This window comes from Brachypodium distachyon, chromosome 5 (genome assembly GCF_000005505.3).
Source record: "Brachypodium distachyon strain Bd21 chromosome 5, Brachypodium_distachyon_v3.0, whole genome shotgun sequence".
NCBI lineage: Eukaryota > Viridiplantae > Streptophyta > Magnoliopsida > Poales > Poaceae > Brachypodium > Brachypodium distachyon.
The window spans coordinates 21,223,815-21,246,978 of NC_016135.3; the positions used below are offsets into that span (position 1 = coordinate 21,223,815).

The 23,164-nt window shown below is 41.1% G+C and overlaps 1 protein-coding gene across 2 annotated transcripts; it reads right to left on the reverse strand.

Annotated features, from left to right (window-relative positions):
• Positions 1-220: 220 nt before the first annotated feature.
• On the reverse strand, positions 221-21,901 carry LOC100825574 (BEACH domain-containing protein C2). Of its 2 annotated transcripts, XM_010241922.3 has the most exons (31): positions 19,924-21,901; positions 18,293-19,080; positions 16,775-17,476; positions 16,172-16,306; positions 14,648-14,752; positions 13,138-13,251; positions 12,929-13,005; positions 12,682-12,763; positions 11,473-11,805; positions 10,229-10,851; positions 9,722-9,806; positions 9,184-9,378; positions 7,769-8,320; positions 7,550-7,693; positions 6,834-7,328; positions 6,339-6,487; positions 6,058-6,127; positions 5,873-5,956; positions 5,731-5,787; positions 5,583-5,651; positions 5,409-5,495; positions 5,213-5,329; positions 4,646-4,795; positions 4,329-4,413; positions 4,131-4,251; positions 3,384-3,480; positions 3,176-3,289; positions 2,416-2,782; positions 1,170-1,957; positions 957-1,079; positions 221-773 (listed from the first exon to the last, which is right to left on the reverse strand). In XM_010241922.3, the coding sequence occupies exons 1-31, from the start codon at positions 21,671-21,673 to the stop codon at positions 705-707; spliced, it is 8,727 nt and encodes a 2,908-aa protein (XP_010240224.2). In that variant the 5' UTR covers positions 21,674-21,901; the 3' UTR covers positions 221-704. The 2 variants fall into 2 exon arrangements, with proteins under 2 accessions (XP_010240224.2, XP_014751333.1); XM_014895847.2 differs by lacking the exon at positions 5,873-5,956.
• Between the last annotated feature and the right edge of the window lie 1,263 nt (positions 21,902-23,164).

Consider the following 23,164-nt stretch of genomic DNA (forward strand, 5'->3'; position numbering starts at 1 on the left):
ATCAGGTTAAGCCAAACTAAACGAAACATATTTTTTTCATCAAGCAACAGTGATGTGATACAATAAATATCAAGAGACTGCCACAATTTCAGGCTAGGCAAAGAAACCAACAAAGTTGACGAAGTATCAAAAAAAGAAAGTACTACATAAAGCTAAATGCTCATGTTTTCCTAAAACATTTGCATCATCGTAGTACCTAATTTAGTGCAAAATAAAAATATCAAAATAATCAACCAAATAAACTAATCAAAATATCATGATAACATGTCTAACGCATATATGGTACTGATAGTTATGGTGATTAATTCCTTTCCAACTTTCAAGGTCGCTAAGGGTGACCGACCGACACAAGCCACAACTGTATGATACGGCAACCACAAATACATTGCCAAAGATGTAGAATCATTACTCACCCACTCTACAAAAATAACGGAGACTTTACAAGGCAAAACTGGTGCAAAAGAAAAAAGGATTTTGCAGTTCCTCAGCAAGTCTGCTCGTTCACTCCTTTTATCTCTGGCTAAATGACCCTGTTGGATGCAGTATACGACCTAGCCTAACTCGCAATCCCTATCAATCACCATTTTGTACAGATGCCATATTCCACCACACCATTTCTTCATAACCCTGCTCCTAACTATGCTACAAATTGGGCATCCTACGTCTTTAAGCAAGTAATGATTCGCCAAACATCACTGCTTTGCTTATGACTGAAGAAGTCCATCCCCTTCCCAACCAAGCCGTAGCATTTGATCTACTACCTTCAGGCTCAACTGCAACACCACCAACTCTACCATGTCAGAAAAATGGTTCGAAGGAGCACAAAACAGTCAAATCTTCATGCAACTGGTAACATTCTAATTAGTTAAGTATTCATGTAGACCTAAAAGAAAGTACTCATGTAAAGGAGGTGATGCAAAATTCATACTAAAATTACAGAAATCTAGGATACTCACAGCAGGATCAGTGAAGACCATTAGATGCTTATCAGCAGTGGAAACTAGAAGGTTAGTGTTCTCTTTGTTTAGAGCAATTGCTGTGATGTCTTGGCCCTTTTCCAGCTTCAGCGTATGTAATACCTAGGAGGAAAAGGTTTCTGGTGACTTCCATAACTGACAAAAAAGATGAATTGGAAAAATGTTTTTATATATTCTGTTCTTAATATTAACCTTAAGCTTATGCAGATCAACAAAGCAGATCGAAGGCACGTGAACAGACTGGGCAGTTTCAGTTTGTTCAGATATATCATTGCCACTGGGTTTGTTGAGCTCATGATCTGGATTCTCAGTGCTGTCCTCACACTTGTAATTGCTAGACGAACATGTTCCTATTAGAGCAAAATGGCCATCCATAGAAATCTCAATGCAACTAACTCGCCCAGAAAAAGGTGATAGAACTGAGGTAGCAATAGGAAGCCCATTGACAGTGAAGCTAGATAGTCTTTTCTTTGATTCACTCCATACCAAAATCACTCCCTGAGAAGATAAGGATACAGTATGTGCCTCCGCTACATGAATCTTCTTTATCAGCCGGCCTGTTCGCAAAGAATGTAGAAGCACACCTGACATTTTTGACGAGGATACAACAAGCCCCAAGTCCGGACTAACTGAACAGCTAAGTACTTCTCCAAGATGTCCTCTTAGCACATGCATAGGACCTTCAATTCGACGTCTCCTTGTTTCTAAAAGGTTGCCCATGCTACTAGGACTGATGGGAAGAGGGCTACGTGGTGTTGTTGGTGTTGCCTGTGGAGGTTCAGGCTGGTTTTTCTTATGTATGGAGCCTGCCTGATGTACCCTCCAGAGTATAACTGTCGTATCTCGAGACCCAGTCACAAGGTAGTTGCTATCAGGAGAAAGTGCGACGCAGGTAACAGGAGCAAGATGCCCAGAAGCACTTTCAATTGTCTTTGCTCCATCTGGTGATATCAACTTCACCGAACCATCCACATGCCCACCTATTATTCAATAAAGTGACATTAGAAACAGCATATGCAGCATCATGGAAGGACCACAAAACTATAGAAGCACCTAAAAAGTACCATAGCAAACTTCATTAGGAAACAGAGAAAATTCAGAATGTCACTATATTTGGGTAGATGATATCTCTACATAAGATACAAAGCAAAGTAGGCTGATTTTGAGGCGCAAACCCAGATGAACAAGGCATTGTTAATCCTAAATGTTTTAGTTTGAGGTGTCTTCACAAGGTAGTGCATTAGTATTCTCCTCCAATTCTACCCTTGTACATCAGAATTCAGACTATACAGAGCTCATTGACTTGCAGCAATGTTATCAGTTCACCACAAAGGAATTGAAACGAAAAGGACGAATGAAGAGGAAGGAAGATCATTAACTGTCTGACAAGTATACAAATAATAAATCTAAGAGATAAGTAGTGAGAAGAAATAATCACCAGTGATAATATCTTTGTCAGACGTGACAGCAACAATAGCTGAACTACGGATTGCAGAAGCAGCAAATGCTATAGCTCTTGGGAATTCATAATCTTCTCCAGAAGTAGTGGATCCCTTAAAAATTCGCATGAATGCACCGCTTGTTGAATTTGCAGCATTTCTACCATGATGAAAAAGGAAAGGTGTTCCTTGGCCATCTGGAGTATTAGGTTGCCAATGGTGAAGTGCCACATGTGCTGCGGGAACATTTACATCTACAACTACAATAGAATCATTTGATACAAACATGGTACTTGCAGGGACATTGCAACGATCTGGATTGGGCAGTACGTATGATTTAAGTTCACTTGGATTCCTGAATATGGTCTGCATGGTAAATCACAGTGTCAGGTCATGTAGAAGTCCAGCAAGACAAGTCATTAGCAGTCATGCAATACAACAGCACATCTTACATATTTGTATCACATTTAGAGCTTATTACTTATGCAGTACAAGAGCTATTAGAGTGATTGTCTATTTAATTATATTTTTTGTGGGGACGGAGTGCTTTTCTAAGCATGATAAAAGAAATGGAGAGAACAATAATTTCAAAAAGAACTATACCTAGAACCGGTGATCAAAGGCTACATCAATAGTTTTTATATTAATTCTTTGCTTGACATTGCAATGCCAGTTCCAACATGGGAAAACGCAAAAATCCATCAGCTACACAAACCCAGCATAATTATAGTTAAACTTGAACATCAGCTGATAGAGTACCTGTAACTGTAAGACATCTGTCAATGACTTTCTCTTCATGTGTGGAACAGTCAGCAATTGAGATGGTGTTTGTCCAAAGTAGGCTATTTGATCTTGCATGGCTCGCCGTTGCACCTTCAGGATTTTCAGTAAAATATCAGCAGCTAAATAAAAGTGGTACACAAACTATATATACACTACATTAAATGCATGATACATTGATACTAACCGGATCTGCTATTTTGTCAATATCCACAGTTCCCTCATATGTGATGTAGAAGAACACATTGTTGGCCATTACTGCTTCTTTACCCCTCTGTTTATATCTGTAAAAGGGAGTTTCCATGATAAAACAGTGACATTGTAAAGAAAGAACATGACAAGTGATGTTTAAAACAACTAAACAGATGTCCTGCCTGGCCACCTCATTCATGGATGCCGTAACACATAATTTGATAAATTACTTGAGGTATGTAACATGATCTTTCTACTAAAATATAAGCACAAAAGAATGAAGGACTGGAGTTCCAGTATAGAAAATCCAGATCCTTCAACTTGCCACATTACATAAATTTTATTTTCAGAACTAATACAGGATGTTCCCATCTGAAGGACTTGAGGTTTTTTATAGCATAGAAAGGGCTTGAAATCATTATGATGTACCCATCCACCTCAACGCCTAAGAGAACACTCTCAAACTGACAGGTCAAATTGTCGGGAGAATCGAAAAATCTACTAACAGTGATAAAAAAAAGGTAATGCTCGAAAGAAAGGGTAGCAAGAGAGATACAAAAGAGAGTTGTGTCACCTGGACCAAACCTATTAAATGGGCCATATAAGCCAAGTCATCTTATATACACAATACATATACTAAACAGTCTCCGCTAAATTTGTGATGTGCGTACAAACACACACAGACAACCTTCCACGAAGAGTATTTACAAAAGTGGTAAAAATATAATAGAATCAAACGTACCCAAATATTAGATCAATCCACTCATGTAAATGAGTGGAAACATGCTCACTCTCAAGAGCCTTCCGGTGTTTGTGGATAAAATCAACAGGGCTCTCAGCCCAATGAGGCAATTCTACAAAATCTGTAATTCTGTTCAGAATATATAGCTATGCATTTATGTATTCTGAAACATACTTTATATAGGGGAAATGCATTTACCTAGCTTCCCACCAAGTTGAGTTGTCCCAAAGTCAATAGAATTTATATTGGTAAATACCTCAGGAAGGTAAAACATCTCCGGGACCTACATAAATATCATCACATAATAAAATTGCAGTAAAGTCTTTGGAGGCCCTGCTGGATTGTTGTATTTTTTATTTGTTGGAGGGGCTAGTATATAGTTTAACTCCCCCCAAAGTTGAACTAAATACCAGCCCTCCCACTATAGAAATAAACAATCCAAGCAGGTCCGAATGGATTTTGGTTACAACCCAATCAACATCCAGGAAAACATACTAAAGATATTAGCGACTTACTAGCTCTTTTACATCACTCATGTCTTCAAGAACACTATCCCATGTGCCAGAAAGATCAGAAAACATGCGATCAGCATGGTCAAATTTGCCGCCTTGCAGCTGTATAGAGAGTGTAGTAAAAGGCTCCACCCTGAAAAGGTAATACAAGACCTGCAACAAATATTAGTTATCAGTACGGAGATGAAACGTTTTTGCGACCAAGAAATGCATTTGAACTACAAAATAAAAACTAGGCCACAGAAATCAAGTTTCGAGGTTATATCTTCTAAATTTATGAACATATATTAACAAAAGCAGACTGCATACAGAAACAAAATTTTATAGAAGGGTGAACCTGCCAACATTCATCTTAATACTAATATGAGCCACAAGCAAAGTGCAGACAAAACGATACGCAAATATAACCTGTAGGCCCTTCTATGGTAATTCAGATAACCTCTTTCAGTCTGCGTATTACAACTTAATCTAGCTACAAATTATTGTAGAGTGTACAGAGACCCAGAGAATTAAATATGCTAACCAATTTTATATGTAAACATTTGGTCCAGCTATGCGAAGAAGATATACCGTGCCAGCACTGGAGTAATGTGAACCATAATGAAACTTTGGGATGATTGGATCCTCAAACGTGGAGTACCGCTCTTGGAACTTCTTTAATCGTTCAGGATTTAGTGCTCCAATTGGCTGCATCAATAATATCCGTTATGGTTAACAGTTTAAGAAATTGGCGAAATAACTGATGCAACAACAGGTGTAGATCAACCTTTGAAAGATCTCGGTACGTAGAAGGATCATCAAGATTCAACACTTTGGATTGGTAATCAGCTATTATCCAAGGGAAAACAGGATACTGCACAATCATAAAGATTATTCGAATCACAGGTTACTTTATCAGACATTTATTTAGGCTAGAAATACATTTGTGCAGTAAGCTGACCTGAGTTATGTCATTATAACTGCGACCAGCAAGAGTGTTCAGTTCCATCAAGTACTCAAAATTGCTAATCTGAAGAAATTGGACGTATTTAGATCTTGAAACTACCAACACACATGGAAGAAAAAAAACATATTTAGTGCTTGTGTACCTCCCAGTTAGCCCAGCGCTCCATCAATTGAGTTCTTTTAAGGATTTGCTCGGCTCTCTGAAGAAGATAACATAGATTACTGTCAATCATCATTATATATTGATATTACTGGAAATTTAGGATAAAAACACTTTACACAAACCTGGGTGGCTAGAAAAATGTCATTCAAATTAGGTGGCTTGGTCTGAATAATAGCCCGATAAGCATTTTTGCGCGCTTCCATATCCTAGATGAAGCACCAGAAAATCAGACACAAGTCTAGGAAAGCCATTCAGCTGTGTCATGCATGGAATTCAGACTATAGAGTAGAGTTCGTAAAGGTCATACCCCGAAATCAAAGAAGAAATTTGACCTATCTACCATAAATAATTCCAAAGCACTTCGCCGTAACAAGTATCTGCAACAAGTCATCAAAATCACCAACTGAGTGGATGAAAAATAAAAGCTAAACTATATGGTGCGTTGATTCACAGATGCTGCATTGAGTTATTCACTCTAACAGCACAGAATATACATATTTTGTTAGAACAAAATAGGAAATATGCATAGTAGGAGTATATCAAAAATCAGCTTCTAACACTGGAACCAGATCAGAAAATATAATTTACCTCCTGCTATATATCTGATGTAGAGAAGAGACCAACCAGCTCCTGTCTTTATCTTGCTGGTAATATTCGCCACTAGTGCATGCATGATCATCCATGTGAGTCTCACTTCCATGCTCATCAATTATAAAGTTAATCCTCTTTGATGTTACCTGAGAACGAAATTACAGGAGCAGATGGTATCAGTTAAAAGCTAAAGTGGGAGTTGAAGACAAAGGATATTATGCCACCATATAATCCTTGTGGTTCCATCAACATAATTTCATATGAAAAAGATATTTAGTTGAGCACAAAGCAGATTTGGTGCGCCCTACTCATTTACATCGTATTTTTGCACAAAGTTTTGCATGCACACATATTACGTGCACATTTACTCACAACATAGGGAATGCATGAATCAAACAATGGCAATAGAAACACGATATATATCATGGCAGGGGATAGATAATGATATATAAACTTTGTAAGAAGCAAGTACTAAAACTACTCAGTGCTTACTTGGAAGGTCCCACGAACAACTTTCAATGGCCGCACCATCAATGATGGAAGTTCAACAATAATTCTCTCATCAGCTTCACTAGGCACATATCCAGGTGCAACAACTGCGGATCGAACCAAATTGCGATTAGTAGAAATGCCAGAACTTCTTGAATCTACTGATCCTTTCACAGATTGTTGATCCGCTGACGAGGAATGTGGAAGTTGATCAACACTGCCAGTAGTAGTATCGGATTCTATCTGCTCGTTCTCCTCATTTCTATCATCCACTGACATGGCCTCAACCATTATTACTGATGCGTTTGATGGAATAGTATCTGTTAATGAAGAATCTGCACCCTCAGGATTGCTTTCATTGGATTGTGCGGCAGCACTAAGAAGCTTTCGATCATCATAATCGGCAGCTGCACCCAAATGATCAGATCCCTTATAGTTCCTTTTCATAAATCTTCTCATTCTTGAAGAACTTTCAGTAAAATCTAATTTCCAGAAAATCTGCAAAATGCAGGAGTGAAAAAAAATATAAGAACACATACTGGAGTGCTTTTCCCCCTCTTTTCACAGGGAGTGCTTCTTTCTCATCCAGATAGAAAAAATGTTGCATGGAAACAATCATCTATTCCTAAATGTAATGGTCAACAAATTGCTTTGCCTTCATAAAGAAGACACTGGGCAGGAAAACAGAGACAGAAAAAATAAGTAGTAACAGAACATACACGATCAGGAGCACACAGAGGTCCTTCAAAAGGTCCATATAGTCTTCCCATCTCTGTTAGGCAGTGAAGAAGATGTCGCCACGCTCGAACTCCAGTTGATGCACGATGCCGATTTAACATATCAGCTTGTGTTTGCCTCTCCATCTGCATGTTACTAAGTTTATAGGATGTATGGTAAATTCTACGAAACAGAAATGAAAATGTTTCAAGTAGATTTACCTCAACGCGCTGTAAGTTTCGTGCTAATGCAAACCCGGAAACAAGAATTGCGACATATTTGTATGAAAGGGCTGAAAATTCCCTTCCTGAAACTGGCTTAGAATCAGCTGATTGCAGGCATTCCATCCAAGCAGCACTCATAGCCTCAGATGTATTCCACCTCTTTGCACGCTCAACATCACTTGCGCTCCTCCTCTGTCCTGATGTTGCCATTGCTACAGCACTAAGACCCCTTCCTGAACCAATCTTAGCCGTCCGCTCGAGGTCACGTGTAGCAGCTAATGCAGCAGCTTTAGCCCCTGCTTTGTCCTTTGGGGTGGACCCAGGCTTGATGGGTGCAATTTCAATAGGCTTCTGGAAACTTGAGAAAGTCTGTAGTCTTGCAGCTGCTTTACGCTCCGGCAAAGACGTGTCACGCCTATTCAAGGTATTCCTTGGGGTTGTTATTGTTTCTGTTCCGGAGGCACCAGCAGCCATCATGGCTAATGCCATTGCAACTGGTGGTGACGCAAAAGCAGCAGCCCATCCAGGTGATATCATTGAAAGAGCAGCCTGACAACGCAAAAGTGGAAAAAGACCCATTAAAGGATTTTTTTTCTTTGAAGAAAAACCAAGAAAACAATCTGATAGTAATCTTTAAACCAACCAAGACCAATAACTTATTTTTACACAAAGTTCATGACAAGGAGGGCATAGCTATGATAAATGGAATGAAGCCACTTGAATATTAAGACGTGTGAGCTCCGGTTAGATATTTAAGTGTCCACTACAAAAATACTAATTGAATTTCAATAAGAAAAGCTAACGAAAGTCAAGCAGCCGAAGGCTAACGAGTCAGAGAGAATAAAGCAAGGATCAGAAGTTACGGCAAGTGTCAATAGATTCAAATAAGCTAGTTGATGTCAGCTTCTGGGTTTGTCTATCCTTGCCTACAGTCAAGGTTACCAGATAAGGAGAACCTGGATAGAATCATATTCAGGGCCAGTTCTTTACGGCTTCCTGGACCGGCTTCTCAGAGAAGCTGCCCTCCCCCAGCTTCTTGGAGAAGCCGTCACCTAAATTTGATTAGACTACCAAACTAGTTTGGCCTAAACTATTTTGAAAATCTAGCTAAATTTGTGATGCGGCTTCTCCAGGAAGCTAGGTGAGGGCAGCTTCTAGGAGAAGCCGGTCCTAGAAGCCGAAAAGAACGCACCCTCAGATTAGGTTATGATTACCAGCTTATGGTAGGTCTATGGGTAGTTGGACCCACTCCAACCTTCCACTTAAGCTTTTTACCAGCTTAAAGAGATCGATATCCAGGATTTACTGCGTATACTATAGTACTAGTATCAATGTCACTGATAGAATTCGGCATTAAGAACATGTGACATCACTTGCGGGCTATGGTTGGCTTACAAAGAGTCAGGAAGTACCTCAAGGGGCAGTGCATCTGCTGCCAAAGCACGGTCATCAGCAATCAGTGGATTTCGTCCATCATATGAAGTAAGCTCATGAACACCAGCCAAAAGCGGTCGCCACCTTCTTAGGATGGCTACAAATGGTGGTAAAATCAGCTCGATGTACTGTTTCCTGAGGGGACTTCTGTCCCTACCAATAGCGTGCCATACCTACATCATGAGTAAGATAGCATGAACTCTTATGTGACCTTTATTTTCACTAAGAATTAGAATATTGTGAAACTAAAATTTGAAAATAAACTCTTATGTGACCTTTACCAAGTTTATAAAAATTCTCCCAATGTCTACGACTCTAAATTAGTTTTATTGCATACATCATGATATGTTTATAGTATAATGATTTGATATTGCAGATGTTAGTATATTTTTCTATAAACTTGGTAAAACTTTAAGAAATTTGAGTTAGGACAAAGCTAGAACATCTTATATTGAGGAATGGAGGGAGTAGTTCACATGTTTAAGTGCAGAACGAAACGCAAACTTACAAACTCACCTCTGAATAGAGAATAGAGGAAGCAACCAACACCCTCTGTCTCTTTGACTCGGAAATTGGCATATTCAGGATGGGGCCAAGCACACTGCAGAATTAGAATTAGAGAAGTCCTAATGAAACAAGAGTTGACATGATAATTGCCCAGAATAGACTGGGTGAACATCTATGTTGTAATATATTAAGGCAACTGTTATTCCATCAAGTTCTGGTAACTAATTAATTAAGATAACAGTATTAAGAACAAGAAGTTTTTCAAGTAGAGAAATGAGCATCTGAAAAAATCAGCATGAAAGACTTTTCAATTTTCAATACACCACATGTTCAGCTCCTGTCAAAGATCATTAGCACATCATTGTGCCAAAATGGATTATTGGTTTTGTTAATGCTTTTCCTCTCAAAATGGATAGATGGTAGTTCAATGGAAAGATACAGTTTGCAGATCCCATTTTTCAGCAGTCGAAAACATAAAAATTTCCAATTAGACAATTGATACTTGATGGTACACACCTCCAAAGAAGTGCAGGTCGGGGTTTTCTTGTAAATGAGGGACTGTTGCCATCAAATGGCATCATATTTCCAGCTTGATGGCCCGTCCCTTCTGATATGACATCCTTTATACTAGTGTTCTTCAAAAGAGCATCACCTTCACCATTGTCATCCTCCCTCATCGAAACAAGAGTCATTCTGAGCATGCAAAGGAATGGCTGATCACTATCTAGCAACTGATAAAGTGCAGCCATCACCCCCATACCAGGGCCAGATCCCCCTCCAATACCAAGACCACCACCAAGTCCAGAATCATCTAACAAGAGTGCCCGCAGAACTTCGACTGATTTCTTCACAAGTGGAAGCTCAACCCAATTCCCATTTGAGTCCTTCTCTAGAACGTATTTCCAAGACTCCCAATCACTTCCACCGCCACCAAATAAATCAGATTTGGATGGAATGCCTACACCATACCATAGTCGGCTCCTGTATTTCCAGCTTTCCGCAAGATCTGCAATGCAGCTCCCATAAGACACAAATGCATGCTTCACAGATTCATATGGCTCAGCTGCCGCTGCTGCTGTAAGACGTTCCATCACGGCAGCAGAAATTTGTCCATTTGCATCAGCCATAGAAGTAAGCACCTGTTTTGGTCACACAGTAAACAAGAATAAATGCAGCATTCATATGAGTAAAATACGAAAAGCCTATGGTAGTACGGAACTACAACTCTTGCAGAAAGCCTCTTCAATAGAGTGGACTCACATATTAGCTCTCATCTGTTAAACAAACATGAACACACACTCTAGATCTTCCTTCATGCAATTTGAAATATAGCAAACATGATCAATACCTTTTACGACAGATATCCTAGCATTCACTATGTAATAAATTGCTCCTGTTAAATACCAATGCAGGACAAGGTGGCCAAAGGTGACTAAGCTTAAATAATAGCTTTTGTAAAATATCCAGCCATGAGACCAAGATAGCTATTCTCTAAAGCTAGAAATGATATGCCAGGAACATGGTTCAAGTTTGAAGTCAATCTAAGATTCTAAACCTGGGTTAATAATTATGATTTTCCAAAACATCAAACATCATGTTGAAGGAAACACATGTATGCAAGATGACTACTGTGTATATGCTTATAAAGACAAAGTATAACTACTCAAATTTCAAGCACATTTAGAAATATATATCCGTGTGATCAGAATTAGTGCCAATAACCGACCGAATGTAGCATATAGCCTTTCTGCATTACTTACATCTAGTGGAAGGCCACCAGCATCACTGGACAAAGATGACCGCCTTGAGAGCCCAGCATCAATATGTTCGCTACCAGTTCTGCTCAATGAATTTGACCGACTGGGAGCAGATGAAGCCATGGAGGCAGAAGATAAAAAGCTATTGAGTACACGGGACATGCAAAAGTGTTGACCTTGTGACCTCAGATGATCTTCTACAAGCATGAGAATAACTATTGCGTTTTCAGCTAGTGCTACTGAGAGATGAGCAGCATTTTCTGCTTGTACTTTTGCTTCTTCAGGAGACAAGCCCTCGGCTGCAACACCAGCAGCAGCAGCTGCAATTACTTCAGTCTGGTGTGGAGACAAGCAAATGGAGACATTATAGAGAGACACTAATAGAAGTATATAGCAGTATCCACATAAATAGTGACATGTCAAACTACAACAACTAGCATCATCATGAGAAATGCACATCGCCCAAAACAACATGCATGTTATGGTCATTATTGTCAAAGTTCGAAACACAAAAATCGAATTGAGTTGGATATATGTATTCCCAGTAACATTACCAATAACAGTCCAATGTTGCATGGTTGTGCTAGTGTGCTACATCAAGGTGTCGACTGCTGTTTTCGTTTTCTCAAACACTCAACTGCTGTTTTCTTGTTCAAAGGGAATAGATAGTGGAACTCAAGCTACCAGTTGTAGTATTCCACTAATTCAATCGTAAGGATCCCCCATAATCCCTCTAGGTTTATGCTGAAATTTTCCCAGAATTATCAACATTTAAGGCCCTCTTTGGATAACAGAATTACCAAATTATTTTTGTAGGATTCCAATCCTTAGGTCTGTTTCCTATAATCCGTCTAGGAACTATGCTATCAAATTTCTATGAACTGCTTTCCTGTGCCCCAATTCCATAGCAATTTTACAATCCGCTCATTCATGTATGATTCAGGCACTTTTCATGTGTTCTATCCAAATGAATATTCCGGCAATTTGCACGTGATTTGTAATATTGTCTTCTGCATTTGCATGCTCACCAAATTTACTGTACTTTTTCTGCTCTTGATTTCTATCCCTACAATACAAAGACACCCTAACACATGACAAAGTAATATTCAATTATAGAAAGAAGTTAAAACAATAAGAAACAACAGTTTGGACGTATACATAAAACATCTTTTTAAAATGCAAAGAAAATCTTGTCAAGAAAAGTACAAATACCTGAACTTGAAGCTCCCTGGCACAGAAATCAAGCAGACTGCTTAATAGCCTCCTTTTGAAAATTGGTAATGATTCTTCACGCCTAAAAACAAAAATAGCATGTCATTAAAAAAGTACACAACAATAACCTAACAAAAAGGGGAAACTAGCATAGAGGAAAAACTTACACTAGTTAGCCCAATTGGCTAGTTCAACTACAAAAGAACACGTACACACAAACAGAGAGGTTTAGCGAGATAGCATATACCTGCTCCGTTGGTCTCCAGTGCTAGATCCCCCAACCATTGAAAGCCAGTCCGCACAATGAATCGTAGCCTCTACATCCTAGTGTCACAACAATACAAAAACCAGAGTTGATAAGTTATACAACCAGCCGAAGCACACCAGAAAGAAGGTTGCATGACTCTAAGGGAAAAGGTTTAGGAATAAACTGATCTACCAAAGAAGTTATCTTACCTTCCACCCATCTTTTTGTCGCATTGAATGCTCTAACATGATAATCAGGAAATTATGTACGAGATCTTCAATCTCACCAATGCTGACACCATCAACATTTCTTTTACTACCCTTCTGTATTAGAAATTTCTGAATCAGAACAATGAGTCGCACAGAGTACAAAATGTAGTTGATGAAACTATAATGCATCCTACTATAATTCTGAGTAAAATGCGCTTGTAGTCCCTCAAACTGCGTCCTGCGGTGTTCTCAGTATAGTCCTCCGAGTCTAAAAACTCTGTAAAGGGGTCCACTAGTACAATCCAGAACAAGCTACAGTGGCGAATTTCTGACATGGCGTCCACCTTAACAGTCTAAAAACTCTGTTATCTCCCTCCTGTCTCTCCCATCTCTCTTCCAGGCAGCGGCAGGGCTATTCTGCACGGGTGTTGTTCGCTGAGCCGGCATAAGGGCTCACCTCCGTGACCAGAGTCACCGATCTTGCCCTCCTCTCCTGTTGAGCCTCCAGCACCAACAACATGCCACCACCTCCGACATCCCTGGATAGAAGCACTGTGTTCCGCTAAAACCGGACAACCCTGCCCACGTCCTCCTCCTTGTCTCTGCAGCGCCAACCCCACTCATCCCCGTTGGGTCAGGCTAGGAGAGCAGGCCCACTTCCAGATGCACGTCACCGAGGGAGCTCTCCAGGGAAGAGGCAGTGCGGAGGGTGGCTCCTGCTGAGGAGCTCAGATTTTTCCAGCGGTGCTGATTGCACGGCACTGAGATTTACCCTAATAGTAGCAGATGGACAGCATGAACATGGGTTTAATATCTGAACGAATTGTGACCATGGACAACTGCGCGTGCAACTTGACAGCAATGGCCATGGTATACTTGAAGTGCCATAGTTGGTTGGACTGGATAGCAACAACAAATTGATCAATGGGTGTGCTGTACAGAGAAATCACATGAAGGCCACAGCTGACATGAAGAAATAATTCACTGTGTCCTCACAGATTCACATGGGGAAGAAGGAGAAAAGAAGTTGAGTAAGGCAGAGAGACAACGAATGCCTTGTGAAGACCAAGCCAACAGCCAACTTGGCTTTTCAGGCAGTAGTGCTTGAAGTAGCTGTACCAGAGTCTCACTCTGTCACATGGAGAGTGCCGCAGGGGAGGCGGCTGTGTGTCTGCAGCTACTGCTGTTGGGAAGCAGAGGGTCAAGGCGGCTGGCGAAGGAACGGAGTGGTTTCCGGAGCGTCAATGGCAAACGTGCACGTCGGAGAGGCAGGTGCCGTTGGATCTGGCGCTACCCCGTCGATGGGCGGATCAATTGGGATGACCAAATAAGGGACAAATCAGAGAATGGTTGCCACAGTAGACCACATTACATAGTTTATGGAGCCAAATTGTAATTTGAGAATGGAGTACTAAACTGACCACACAGAGCAAGTTTGGAGATTTCAAATGCATTTTACTCTACAGTTCTCATTACAATATATTATGATGTCAAAACATTTGGTACTTACCTCATGATTATAAATCAAAACCTCTAAAATCCATTCTGGCCATTCTGCAATTGAGGTCAATGTGGTTCTATTCTCCGGATGACTGCAAGCCAAAAACAGAATATCCTGAAATGATATAGAAGGAAATTTTGACACCATAAGAAATTAAAGCAGGTAAGATGGTAAACAAGTTTACAGAAAAAGTAACTACTGGATAAGATGAAACAATGTTAACGCAGATTGTGAGCATATATGCATGCAAATAAGTGTGCAGCATATGTGCAGGTGTTTGGCTACATGACATCAACAATGTTCCTACCCCCTATGGCCTAACGGATGCAGGTGACATGGATATCTGTCGAATACACTTTTCACTTCTTGTCTTACTTCTACTGATGAGAAGGACAACTGCTGGTTATGGATCTCATGAAGATGTATAGGCATTCAGATCTAAGCCACACCTTCATGTGGTTGTACTGAGAATGGTTTGAGTAATGCAAATAAAGCTAAATAATACCCTATAGTCTAATATTGTAAGTAACAAGCCCAGAGCCTGAAAGCACGCTAGGATATATGCCACCTTGGTTGGCAAGAAAAAATTAGCTCACATGAGCAATAGCTCAGGAAAGGAAAGCAATACTAAGCGTAAAATGAATAATGGGTGTATGTTTAACACCAAGTAAAAAAAGTGCAGCATTTGTTTGACCTGTTTGGTAGCCACAACATGATAAATGGTTGGTACCTGCCAATGCCCACATTATAGAGCTAATTGACTATCCTCAGTAGGTACGTTTCCTGCCCATATGGGCAAGTTTTCTCAGCAACTAAGGTTTTTGAGGTCAAATGAACACATAACCTTGATAGAAAACATTATATGGCAATTTCTTGGGATAGCAAGGGAGCTGGGCAGCTGGCCATGCCCTATATTAAGCAACAAATCTCCCTCCTCTTCTATGAGTGGTGCCTTAATGCCACCCACCACTGAAGTGCGCACTATATCAATCTCTACCACCACGAGTCATTCAAGTAGCCAAGACACTACAATTGCAGGGAACTATTTAAACTGTAGCATATGTTATGAAATGAAACTTTAATCCCTACTAGACGGCAGCATTATTGTATCCATCAATGAAAAGAAGATGTGTTCGGTGTTTGGATACTCTCGTACTCCTAGTAAAATCAAAAAATACAAGGCAAACTGGATCAATATTTTTCTGTAACCAATGGCAGTCCAAAACTATCACAAAACAAGACAGCCACTCTATGTTTATCTATACTGCTATGTTACTATAGTATAAAGATGTCAATCGGTAGCAGCGGTCTGTTCACCTTTGAACCTGCCTACCCCTTGTTAGATCTCGCATTACATTTATAATGGGAGCGGGTATGGGTTGTAGATTTTTAATGTACAAACGATAGTGTAGTCTTCTTAAACATGTATCAAAATATTCTATAGCAACGCAGGGGGCTTGTCCTAGTATAGCACAAACTAGCTTCGACATAAGAAAACAATCATGCAATATGTTATACAGTAACAAAACACACCTGTATAGCACGAGCTTGGAATGACCTTGATGCATATGGAAGCGTACGGAGCAGCACTAGCAAAAGTTGAATATGTTCAAAACGGTGGCCACAATCATAAAGGTTTAGATTTTCATCAACTGAAGAAACGTTAATCTGCATTCAACACAATAACAACATCAAAGCTAGAAACTTCAGACTTTGAGGCAAAAATTCAATCAGCAAGGTTGAAAGAACAAACTAAACCATATCGTCAAACTTGAAACGCAGTGCTCAATTCTCTAAATGGGCAAAAACTGGTGATGCAACTGGATGGGTGGGGTGTCCCCTAAAAAAATACAGAACAGGGAAAACAAACCAACTGAAACTGATTGTCATCCAGGCTCTCAACCCCTCGTCTGGGCAGACATTTAGCATCCAGGCTCATTTTTTGTTGGAATACCATAAAAGCACAATATGTCATTTTCTATGTTTATCTGATAGCAAGTAATTTATTTTGATTTGTGTGAAGAAAAGTTGTCTATATAGAAGGTGATAATCAAAACTAGCAGACAACTAGGTCATTTAATCACATGAAATATTTCAATACAAGACAAAAACATAGTCAATTAGCAAACATCATACCGCAGCAGAAATTAAAGCCATATAAATATTTGCAGTCATTAGCCTCCTTGGGGCTGCTTGGAATGCTTTCTGCAATGCAAAAAGTAACAGTGATACTCTATCTTCTGACATAGTATTTCCTTCATCATGAACTGTCGGCAGACCACCACCCGCTAAATGTTGATTTGAAGCACTCGAGGCAAATTTTAGGTGACCTGATGCAACTAGAGCACCCAGAATGTGAATGATTCCAACAACAATTCCATCAGCTTTGTCAACATTGTATACATTATTCCGGACATTGTCAGCAGTTATTGAGAATCTGATACCACCCAAATTCTTCAGGAGCTGATTCTCAGAGTTGGAGATCTTTCTTCCTATATTTGCTCCCAACATTTTAAACGAAGCACCCTTTGTGCTTGTAGCTTCCTGTTCAGTGTCTTCTTCATGAAGGATGGATTCATGCTGTTCGGCTAACTGAATTTCATCATCCTGGTGATCTTTATCACCGGTGGTGGCTTTTGCGTCAGAATCCCCATTATTCAATACATCACATTCACTTAATGTTGCACCAGGATTATTACCGGCTTTAGCTTCACGCTGTAAAAGAACAAGAAGTGCTTCCACACCACCACTAGATATGAATGACTGACCAAACATGTTGGCCCTAGAAATGTTAGGCTGCACAATCAGCCTATAGATGAGGTGAAGCAACCTTGCTACCTGCCAACAAGCACATTTGTGATATCATAAAAGCTTCATACTAGATAGTCAACTAAGCCAGACAGATAAAGAAATTCTACACATGATCGATACTGAAAATAGGTAACCGGTGCTCAACAGGTCCCTGACCTTGTAGCACTGTAACTGAGTAAGCGGATCGTTGAAAGATTCAACTCATGCTTAAGAGGTTTAAGAGTAATAAAAGTACCACCGCTAATTCCCATGCACAAAATCACAAAGGAAGCATTGGCAGTGGTACACAACAGTGACAAATCAATGCATTCACTAAATCTAAACCCCTTCCACAAACATCCGACAACTTGTGCACAGCATTTTAGGATGATTATGCTGATTAATAGGCCAGTTAAACCTGGTAAATAATTGGCTTTATTCGTAGCAACGGTGAGGGTACCAAGTATGAGTATATGACCTAATATACAGTCTGTTGAACCTGCTTTCAATACCTTGAACATACGATGTTGCAGCTTAAATAAGATCATATGCAATATATCCCAAAAGCAGAATGTTGCACAATAATTAAGAGCAAACAGCCAATGTAATGTAAAAATTAGCCACAACTTATCATTAATATGAAACCTACTTCTTCCTTAATCTGTATGAGAACATATGGGCCAGGATTTGAACTTTGAAGTGACTTTAAGGTTTGCAGTATATGTGCATCATAATCTACTATACTTATGAAATTGTTAATCCAACAACACTTAAATGTGTAGAGTTGAAAGTTCAAACATATAGCTCAACGGGAAACAATAGAAGCACTGGTGAAAATATGTCTAGTAAGGCAGCGTCATCTACCTGATTAGGCTGTGGGCAGTCAACAATAAATCCGATCAAACAGCGAACATCATCGGAAGCTGCTGTGGAAGATGCTGCTCCTAATAGAAGTTCGATAACAACCAAAAGTTCATCAATCAGAGCATTCACCTCACCCAAGGATCTCTCCATACCAGTACGTGGTAAGTTATCGATTGAATCTGATTCCCGAATCGCCCAGTAACACCTTCTGCAGCCATCCAGAAGCATCTGCAATGCATTTGCATCTTGCATGCAACCAGACTCCGTAAATACCATGTCTGCAAGTGAGGACAGAAGCTTCTTCTGTAAACCGTAGTTACATGAACTCCACATCTTCAAGTCCAACAGCAAAGTGCCGAAAAGCTGCACCTTAAGCTCATGATTGTTTCCTTGAGACTGGCATAAAGATACAATTGCGGTAACTAGCTCCTCATCAGTCACTGCCTCTTCTTCTCCACTTTCCAGCTTTGAAATTGCTTGCAACAGATAATGTAAAACACGTGACAGAAGCTCAGGTGCACATGTCCTGCATAATTCTTCATTATTGCCAGGATGTTGAATAGCCAGGGAAATAATCCTGAAAATTGGGGCAGAAAGGGAAGCAGTTCCAAGTGACAATGGCAGTTCGCCAAGTGCAGGTTCAAGACTATCCGTCTGCACACTGCTTACAGTCAATGGAAGTAAAGCCATTGGACCCCCATAAGCTAAGGCCCACAAAGATTCTGCAGGCCGCACACGAGATGAAACATAAACCAACCCAAGAACCTCTGCAGGCCTTCGATGAGTGCCTAAAATTCAACAGCAGAGTATCAGTAAAATTGCATATGTAACAGAACATCACCCCGTACATTCAGTTTCAGAGGTATAGTGCAAGACATCATATTAGCAATGACAAATACGATAAGTGGAACATGATTATTCAATAGCTTTGCACACTGAAAATCGATGATTCAAGACAGTGTAATCCAGCCTCAGTGATTTTTCAATATTTCGTAGTAATGTTTGGATTGAAGAACTGACTCATCAGAATTAGTATATTTTCTATAAACTTGGTCAAACTTTACAAAGTTTGACTTAGGACAAAGCTAGAACATCTTATATTTAGAAACAAAGGTAGTACTTTTCTGATAGAAAATTCTCTGACCTTATGCGAATAGCCTTATTTTCGGTAATTCAATTTTGGCATATAGTTTTATCGGACCAAACTTTCCAAGGATACAATTATGGGGCCAAAATGAGAAAGTTGCTGGATCGACAATGACATTCAAAAGGGCCTCCCCTACAGTTTTTCCCATAAAAAGGTCCTAAGACAGACTAGAGCCCAACATTGATGGGTCCCTTGTGTGCATGATAGAAAACACCACTTTATATGGCTTAAAGCGTAATAGTATGTTTTCTTCAAGAAATAAATGTATATTAAAATATTGAAAATGAGAAATGCAATAGTCTAGAGGTAGAAGCTATATCATATGTTCATCAGTTCCTAAGTTCATAGTGTTTTTGTATCTGCATAGCTATTTCACTCGGGTAAATTAGGCCACAGTTTAATTGTCCAAAAACATAGAATGTAATGCTGATAAGGGAGAAGGATTATAGTGAAAACCAAGGAGAAAGGAGGAAATGAAACGAACCTGCTGAACCAGACGGGGAAGCATCTGGACAAAAACGACCATTGAGAAGACTAGGGTGATAAAGAAGATGCAAGCAGCCTCCAATCTCATGGTTCAGTGCAAAGCTCTCTTCTGCCATGTTCTTAATGTGGTCATTGGTTGCCTTCCATGGCAAACCAGCACCATTTCCAAAACTCGGAAGTATATCTCCTCCCCGGAGTGCCAGCCGACACATTCTATCTGGACCAATTGGCTCCCGGAAGATGTAGACGGGGCCCATTTCGGCAAACAATGGACACTGCCGGCGGCGTCTCTGCAGGCCTGCAATAGTTGGTGGCGGATTCGTCCCAATGCAGCAAAACGCCAGTGGTTTTGATATGCGTGGGAAATCAAAAGCACGGCTCTCATGCAGACTACCGTCAACATATAACCTCAACTCACTGTCGCCCTTCCCAAGCAAACCGTGCTTGTTTGTGTGCTCCAACCCAACAAAGTACCAACGCTGAGGCTTAAAGGCGTATGTGAAGTGCAAAGAAGCCTTCTTACCTTTCCCACCCCCACTCTCCACCACCAAGAACTGGCCATGGAAGTAAGCCTCCACACCCTGGTTATCCGAAGACAGAAAGCTGAAAAGCCGAGGCATGTGTGTTGTACCTTCTCCTGCAAGGGCGCTGGCTGCTGCAGCTGCTGACATTGCTGATGATTTTCCAGATGTCGCTGCTGCAGCAGCAGCAATGGCAGCTGCAGCTGTTGCTGTGCTAAGTGTGTCCGAGAACGACTCTATATAAATCCAAGTAGCAAATCCGTAACCACTCGAGAAGGGCCACCTGCTATCTCCAGGACCAAGCAGACCAGAGCTCTCCCCATCAAATTCGAATGTCACAGCAGGACCTCTTGCTTCCTCACTCCCCATGGCTTTCTCAAGCGCCAGCATCAGTGGTGTGGCCCAGCTCGTCCCGAGCGACTTCTTAACCAAGCCAAGCCAGGAATGGAGATCCTTCACACTAAGCGAGTGCCCGCCCAAGAGCTGAATGCTCTGAAGCAGTGGTGTCCCGTCCCAGCTACCACTACTACTCTGACCCGTTCCTATGAATAGCTTCTCAGCAGACTCAAGAAGTATGGCTAGGAGGCCTGACAAAGAGCACATGGCGCGGTTGCGGGTGCAGGCCCTGAGGGCAGCATGAAGCCCAATGGCCATACGAGTGCGTGGTGATGGCTCCTCGCCGCAGGGGAGGTCAGGCAGGAGCTCAGCGGCAGTGACGGCGGCATGCGAGTTGGACATTATGCTGGGGGGAGCACCGGTGCCGGTGCCGTCGCCAACCTTGTCGAGGCCATCCACACCGCCCATGGTTCCGAGCAGCACGTCGACGACGGAGTGAGGTAATTCTCCCTGCTCCTCATAAAGCATCTCGCGGAGGCGGTCCACCCCGCCCCCACGACTGCCCATGATCGCCGCGTCCACGGCCCGCACCACTTCAAGCGGCGCGTCAGCTGGCACTCCCGGTGGCCGATGCCTACTCCTCATCGATGGCAAAGGATCCGACGGCGTCTTCGGCGTGCCCGTGCTCATCTTCGAACTTGGCGCCCCTTCCTCGGCACCTAACTCATCGGTAAGCGGAAGCGCCGCTAACTGCTCCACGGAGCCCTGCTCCCCACTAATCAGCGGGGGCGGGGGCGGGGGCGGGGGCGAGGGCGGGGGCAGCGACGTGCCCGTGCTCATCTCCTGGGTCGATGCCATCTCCTCAGTGCTCATCTCCTGACTCGATGCCATCTCCTCAGGTAGCGGATCTGGATTGTGTGCCGAGTGTCCACCGGCACACCCGAAATTTCTGGACTAGAGTGGTGTTTACCTAGTCATGGATGATAAAATGCTCATACCTCAGAAACCAATGGCCACCGCGGGGGAGAGGTAGGGCACGGCGGCGGCTCTAGAGCCACATTGGGGCGGATTGGGGTAGGTGCTCGCGAGAGGGAGAGGAAGGAGAAGGCACCGTGGAGATGGATCTTGACTCTGAACGGAGAACAGATTTTCATTAAATAAATAACAGTGCCAGTTTTTTCTTTTCTAGGCTGAAAATATTTTTTTGAGTTTGATTTTTTTTTAAGAAAACACACGGATTTTATAATTTTGCGAAAAATAGATGAACATTTAGCAGTTTATTAAATGTTCTCCGGAATAAAAAAATTCTTTCCTGCAAGGGGTTGGACCATAAGGACACTTTGAATGCATCGTATCTTAAACTGTATCATATGCATTAACCACATGTTTAGATACAACTCTTTCAATGGTTTGTATCTTAATGTTGTATCTAAACAAACTCTCATTTATTATGTTTTGTGAGAGAGAAGTTATGATTTTTCTTGGGTTTAGCGCTAAGAGTTGAACTCCCATTTGGTTGATGTAATTGATGGTCAAAGTTCGACCTCGAAATACATGAGCACATTATATCATGAAACGGAGGGATATCTAGATTAAGATACCATGACTCTCACTTTCTTCATTAAATAGGATGCCATGTCATATTTTACCTATGTGGCATATTAAAATACGGTACATGGCGGAGCATTGGGACTGTCCTAATTTGACTTGCTTTCTAGGCTTCATTTCTAATTCTTGTGATAAAATGCTCATGTAATTATTGTGTTTTTCAATCACCTTTCTTCATACAAATTTGTTGTTATTCATGTGTTTTCCGATTAAGTTTTTAGAATCTCATAAAGTTTGTCTTATGAATTGGCGCGCCTAGTGGCTTACCGAACAATGTGTTCTTCCATTAAGCCGGTAATGAAGCCATTATCAAACGACTGGTTAAAGCAACCATGTGTTTACGGTGGACTACCGATGTGCAGACAAAGCATCGGAGAAATTCTCAACAAAGTATTCATGTTTTGCTTAAGAGAGACACGAGGAAAAGTTGTTATACAAATAATGTGTGGTGGATACAGGTTGCACGACACGTGAAATGGAATTTTGTTTGACCACAGTTCACAAGGGATCATGGTCTCATCACCCCACTACCCGGAGACTCACCCATTTTACTACCGGTGAAATAAACTGTATGAAAATATAGCTCGGAGGGAGATAACTAGATTGCCACAGCATCTGACGAGACATTATAGAGTCGGACAAAACCTGCAGAAAGAGAAATAAAATGAAGGAATTAGGCCAAGTGCACGAGGAGGCAGAACTTGTGCAAATACCTCCGTCCCCTTTTACAAGACATGCACGTGTTCTAAGATCATCAATCTAACTGTAACAAAA

Bases quoted from the DNA above. Each gene is read 5' to 3' on its own strand.
- LOC100825574 (XM_010241922.3), bottom strand. From the start codon at position 21,673: ATGGCATCGAGTCAGGAGATGAGCACTGAGGAGATGGCATCGACCCAG. The intron at 16,307-16,774 runs GTATGATGTTTG...TGTTGAATGCAG, and splicing joins TGGCTTTAATTTCTGCTGCG to ATTAACGTTTCTTCAGTTGA. The intron at 9,807-10,228 runs GTGTGTACCATC...CTAATTCTGCAG, and splicing joins CGACCTGCACTTCTTTGGAG to TGTGCTTGGCCCCATCCTGA.